Genomic DNA, 5,232 nt, shown 5'->3' with positions numbered 1-5,232 from the left:
GACACTCGAGATAGGTAGTAGAAAATAATAGGGATTCTTGGCTAATAAACTAGAAGAATTTATGATATAGATTTCTTTATGAATTAAACTGTTGGATGGTTAAGTGATGTCGAACCTCTAGAATTTGTCTCTCATTGAATTTTTGTCTTGCGAACTCGTAGTTAATTAATTTTATTTATTGAAAATTTTAGTTTGATATAACTCAAATTATTCTCGTAGCTCTACATAGGATTAAGATTTTATTAGTTGCAAATATTTGATATAATATCATTTATTCATTCTCCGTGGGATCGACTTGAATTTAATTCCTATATTATAACTTGACATCGTGCGCTTGCGAGCGAAAAACATGCAACAAGTACTACTGGATATGTGTTCACATTGAGTGGTACGACAGTAAGTTGGGTGTCTAAGTTGCAAAAGATTGTTGCACTTTCGACTACTGAAGCTGAGTACGTTGAAGTGACAGAAACTAGCAAGGAGATGATATGGTTGAGATCATTCCTTGAGGAGTTGGGCCAGAAGCTTGAGGATAGCACATTACACTGTGACAGTTAGAGTGCTATTCATTTGGCAAAGAATCCTGTTTATCATGCTAGGACGAAGCATATACAAGTTCGGTACCATTTCATCAGATCAGTTCTGGAAGATGGAATCTTGATTCTTGATAAGATTCCTGGAAGTAAAAATCCAGCTGATATGTTCACAAAGGCGGTGACCACTGAAAAACTGAAGTTGTGTTCCACTTCAGTCGAACTGCAAGTATGAAAAAGGAGGCATGAGTTGCTGCATTGACTGTGTGAAGCCATGATTGAAATTAAGTCTTCAAGTGGGAGAAATTTTAGGTGAAATGTCAACTCAAACATTAAAAAGGGCAGATGAAAGATAGAAGTTGAAGGCTGGGAAATGGAATTAAAAGATTTGCATTTAATTCTACGCGTTTTTTAAGCCTATAAATAGGCTGCTTCTTGCTTCATTATATTTATCCCAAATTCGAGAGAATTAAATAGCAAGTGAAGAAAAGAAAAAAAAGAGTTTCTTGAGTGTTTTTTTTCGTGTGAGTTAGAGAAATATTTTTTAAGTAATACTCGGAAGTTGGGATAGTGTGAGGAAAAGTGTTTTGTATACACTTGTAATATTTCTCCGGTTATAAATATTTGCAGCAGCTCCATGGATGTAGCCTATATTGGGTGAACCATGTAAATCCTTAGTGTTATTGTTGATTATTTTATTCCGTAATTATTATCGTCATGTTCGCTTCGGCATAATCCATAACAGCCAACATGTTATATTCTAAAAAACTAGATCAATAGTGTTTTCGCATCATGCTTTACGCATAATGTTCGTTAAGCACGCCGTCAATAATTTTTCCGCGGTGTGCATTTGTGCGCTGTCAATAACGTTTCTGCAACGTGCTTAATTTGCGCGTTGTTGATGTATGTTTCCACGGTGTGCTTTATGCGATGTCAATGACCCATGATTTTCAATAGCTTGTGGTTGCGCAACGTGTAATGCACGCTACGAAAAACATTTTTTGTTGTAGTATATATGTCATATAAGATGTATTTCACTTTTGATTTGTTTCAAATTATAATCTAGTTTTTATATTTAATTTTATCACAAAAACTCATATAAGATAAACTTATATATTTAGAAGCTTAAGACCTTTAATGTCTTATTATAACAAGATATATTCGAAATCCAATTAAAATTATGTGATTTAAAATATTAAATAAAAAACTTGAAAAATAAGTTAGATTCATGGTTCGAATTTTTTTCCTTGAAATAATTTTTTTATTATAGTATATATCTTATGGTTAACTTTATTGCCATCCAATTAAAATTTTTATAATTAAATGGTTCATTTACGAATGGATAATAATGTAGGTGTAGAATTAAAACAATGAATTCAATAATGAAATTAGAAAGATTCAAAGATATCACGCAACCACTAATCTGACACTTAACCCAAAACTCCTCTGAATCACCAAGAACACAATCAATAATATGGAAACTTGAAAGAACAATTAAGAATACTTTCAATTACGTGGTTCAGCCATTTGCATGAACTACATCCACGGAGGAACCCAGAATCAACTTTATTGAACCACACGAGAAGTTTGCAATACAAGTATACAGAATGTATAGACCAAGAATACAACAAGATCCATGTTCTCTTGGCTCCTATTCTTATTTTCGATCTCCTTCACTCAAGAGTATTGGGATTATTATATCTTGTATATGTCTTCCTCTTCTTTTAATAGTAATTCCCAGCAGCTTATTTATCACTTTGATAAGAACCGGTAGCATCCCACATTTTCTAGCAATCCATGCACCAGCTGGATCAGTTAGCCGGTTACCAAGCTAACTGTTGCAACTAACCAACTGCATTATGAGGCCTGAGTAATATCCAGTCCAATATACAAGATGATCTTGGGCCGCCACATATTTAGGAAGTCCATACAAAAAAAAACTTGGAGACACAGTACAAGCCCAACAATCTTCACCTTGGATCCAACTTTTGATCTGGAATTCCTATCCAAGCTATCTTCAATAATTCTTGCTTGGTTTCACTGCCTTTACCAAGTCCATACAATATTTGAACTTAGCAAAAGGCAGATACTTTGTTAGTGCATCTGCTGGATTTTCTTCAGTTGCAATCTTCTCTAATCCAACCTCTCCTCTTGTTAGCATGTCTCTTATAAATTGCATCTTCACATCTATATGTTTTGTCCTTTCATGGAATACCTGATGTTTAATCAAGTATATAGTACTTTGGCTATCACAATGAACTGTTATCTAGTCTAGCTTGACTCCAAGTTCATTAACTAACCCATTTAACCATACAACTTCTTTCATTGCTTCGATTAAAGCAATATATTCTGCTTTTGTGGTTGAGAGTGCCACCACATATTGCAAGCTTGATTTCCATGTGATAGCAGTACCATATAGAGTGAATATATATCTAGTGAGAGACTTTTGATTATCTGTGTTTCCAGCAAAATGAGCATCAACAAAACCAACTACTGCACTTTCATAGTTAGTCTTCTTTTCAAATCTGAGACCAATATCTACAGCACCTTTTAAATACCTTAGAATCCACTTTAAGGCTTCCCAATGTTCAATTAAAGGGTTAGCCATGAATCTTGATGCAACACTCATGTCATATGCTAGATCTGGCCGGCTGCAAACCATCCCATACATCAAACTACCAACCCCACTGTCATAAGACTTGTTTATCATTTCTGTCTTTTCCTCATCTGTTTAAGGACACTTTCTTTTGGAGAGTTTCAAATGTTGTGCTAGTGGAGTAGAAACTGGCTTTGACTTATTCATATTGTATCTTAACAGCACCTTCTTGAGATATTCTTCTTGGCTTAGAAAGGTTACTGTAGTGACCCGTATCCAAAATTAATGATTAATAGATAATTAATCAAATGATCATGTTTAAATTTAATAAAACATAATTAAGGAAATTCCAAATGGATTGACGGAGTTCGAAAATAGATCCAGGACACTCGAAAATGGTGGTCATGGCTTGGGAGGTTCGGACGCTCCAAAGAGGAGTTCGGAGGATCCAAAGAGGATCGGAGGCTCCGTCGGTGAGATCGGAGGACCCAAACAGGGTTAGGGCTTAAGTCATCAAACACGTCAGTAAGGTGACGTCATGGCTGACATCACTAATGGGACTTCGGAGGATCCGAAGTCAGGATCGGACGATCCGATCGTGTTCGGAGGCTCCGATATCATGATCGGAGGGCCCGAAGCCTAATTCGGACGGCCCGAACTTTGCCTATAAATATGAGGGCCAAGAGTTTATTTGGGGTGCACCAATTCCTCTCTTCTCTCTGATTCCTAAACCTTTTAACTCAGATCTAGGGAGATCTAGGCATCCTACGGGAAATCCAGAAGTGGCATAGCAGTCTAGGCGTCGTAGCGGAGCTGTGGTCTAGTTTTGAGGCTATCTACAGCAAATGGCTATCGACGGACGAAGGTATAACTTTGGTATCCTAAAAATATTTAGGAGTATGCTTTAGCTTAGTTAAGGCTTTTAGAGCTTAATTATTGATGCATGAGTAATTGCATTGTAGTAGCAGTAGACTGGATTAGTAGGCTTGGAGTCTAGACTAGCGGAGCTAGGTTTTGACCAAGCAGTGTTAGAGGTACGTAAGTACTGACCGAGATAGCCGGCATGATATATTTGCATGTATGTTGCATGAGTATGTGCTATATGTTTTACCATGTTTCAGCATGTTTTACCACCTTAGCACATACATGATTTTACGTGTGACTGTATCCTGAGAGATGTGAGTCATTGACAGTCTCCATAGGGAACAATGATCTCATTTTGGACTCGAGTCAGGCATGACAGTTTTCATATGAGACTTGTATCATATTTTGGATTCGGGTCAGGATGGGGTTGGCTCAGCCCTGATATAGAATATACAAGTACCCTGCGGAGTAGCTCTCTAGCCGGTACTGTGAAAGAGTGGGTGCCCGGTTAGCCAACTTGTGTCTAAGGGCTTTTATGACTCTATGTATAAACAATCTTTGTTTAATATAATTTACATTCTTTAATGGCATTATCTTTGTCTTTCTTCATATTGTTATATTGTGATATACTATTGTTGTTTTGATAAAGATCTTGAATATGCTATAGTGTAAGTAAGATGAGATAGTGAATAAAGAGAGATCACTATTATGAAACACATCTTATAGTCACTGTATATTCTAAACAGTTCCTAGTCAATTGAGCCGTCCGCTAATAAGGATAAGGATCGCTCGAGATTGAGACTAGCATTTGTGATGCCAAGTACCATGTTTCATTGGTAATGGACATGGAGATTTTCAAAGCATGCAAATGAATATTCATATGATGAATGATCGAACTACCCTATTCGAACTTTTCAAGTGGTTATCACTTATCGAGTGGATAAAGTCCGCGGTTTTGGTTGTACACCATTAGTCCTTACTACTTGAAACACCATTGAGACTCTATATGCTAGTACTGTACTTTGACTCGTTTACCGACTCTATTGGGGTCAACAGGTGTCGGGATTGGGTACAGTTATGACACATATAGGAGTCGATGCTTTGTTGTCAAGGATTCACCACATACTTGCGAGTGTGGATATCCTATGCGATCTGAGGAGATATTAGTATGACGAATCTCTGGCCAGAGTACATGATGTGTTTTAGGTTACTCGGTTTTCCTAGTAACACATGCGATGT

General features: G+C 36.8%; 1 protein-coding gene across 1 annotated transcript; it reads right to left on the bottom strand.

The window, feature by feature from the left end:
• Positions 1-2,550: 2,550 nt before the first annotated feature.
• LOC140874297 (secreted RxLR effector protein 161-like) lies at positions 2,551-3,243 on the bottom strand. The gene is made up of 2 exons (XM_073277570.1): positions 2,848-3,243; positions 2,551-2,748 (listed from the first exon to the last, which is right to left on the bottom strand). The coding sequence occupies exons 1-2, from the start codon at positions 3,241-3,243 to the stop codon at positions 2,551-2,553; spliced, it is 594 nt and encodes a 197-aa protein (XP_073133671.1).
• Between the last annotated feature and the right edge of the window lie 1,989 nt (positions 3,244-5,232).

This window comes from Henckelia pumila, chromosome 1 (genome assembly GCF_033568475.1).
Source record: "Henckelia pumila isolate YLH828 chromosome 1, ASM3356847v2, whole genome shotgun sequence".
In the NCBI taxonomy this organism is placed as follows: domain Eukaryota; kingdom Viridiplantae; phylum Streptophyta; class Magnoliopsida; order Lamiales; family Gesneriaceae; genus Henckelia; species Henckelia pumila.
This window is presented reverse-complemented; position numbering and strand designations above follow the sequence as displayed.

Excerpts from the sequence above, each read along its gene's own strand:
- LOC140874297 (XM_073277570.1), bottom strand. The coding sequence starts at position 3,243 with ATGATAAACAAGTCTTATGACAGTGGGGTTGGTAGTTTGATGTATGGG. Across the intron at positions 2,749-2,847 it reads TCGAAGCAATGAAAGAAGTT|GTATTCCATGAAAGGACAAA; the intron begins GTATGGTTAAAT and ends ATTAAACATCAG.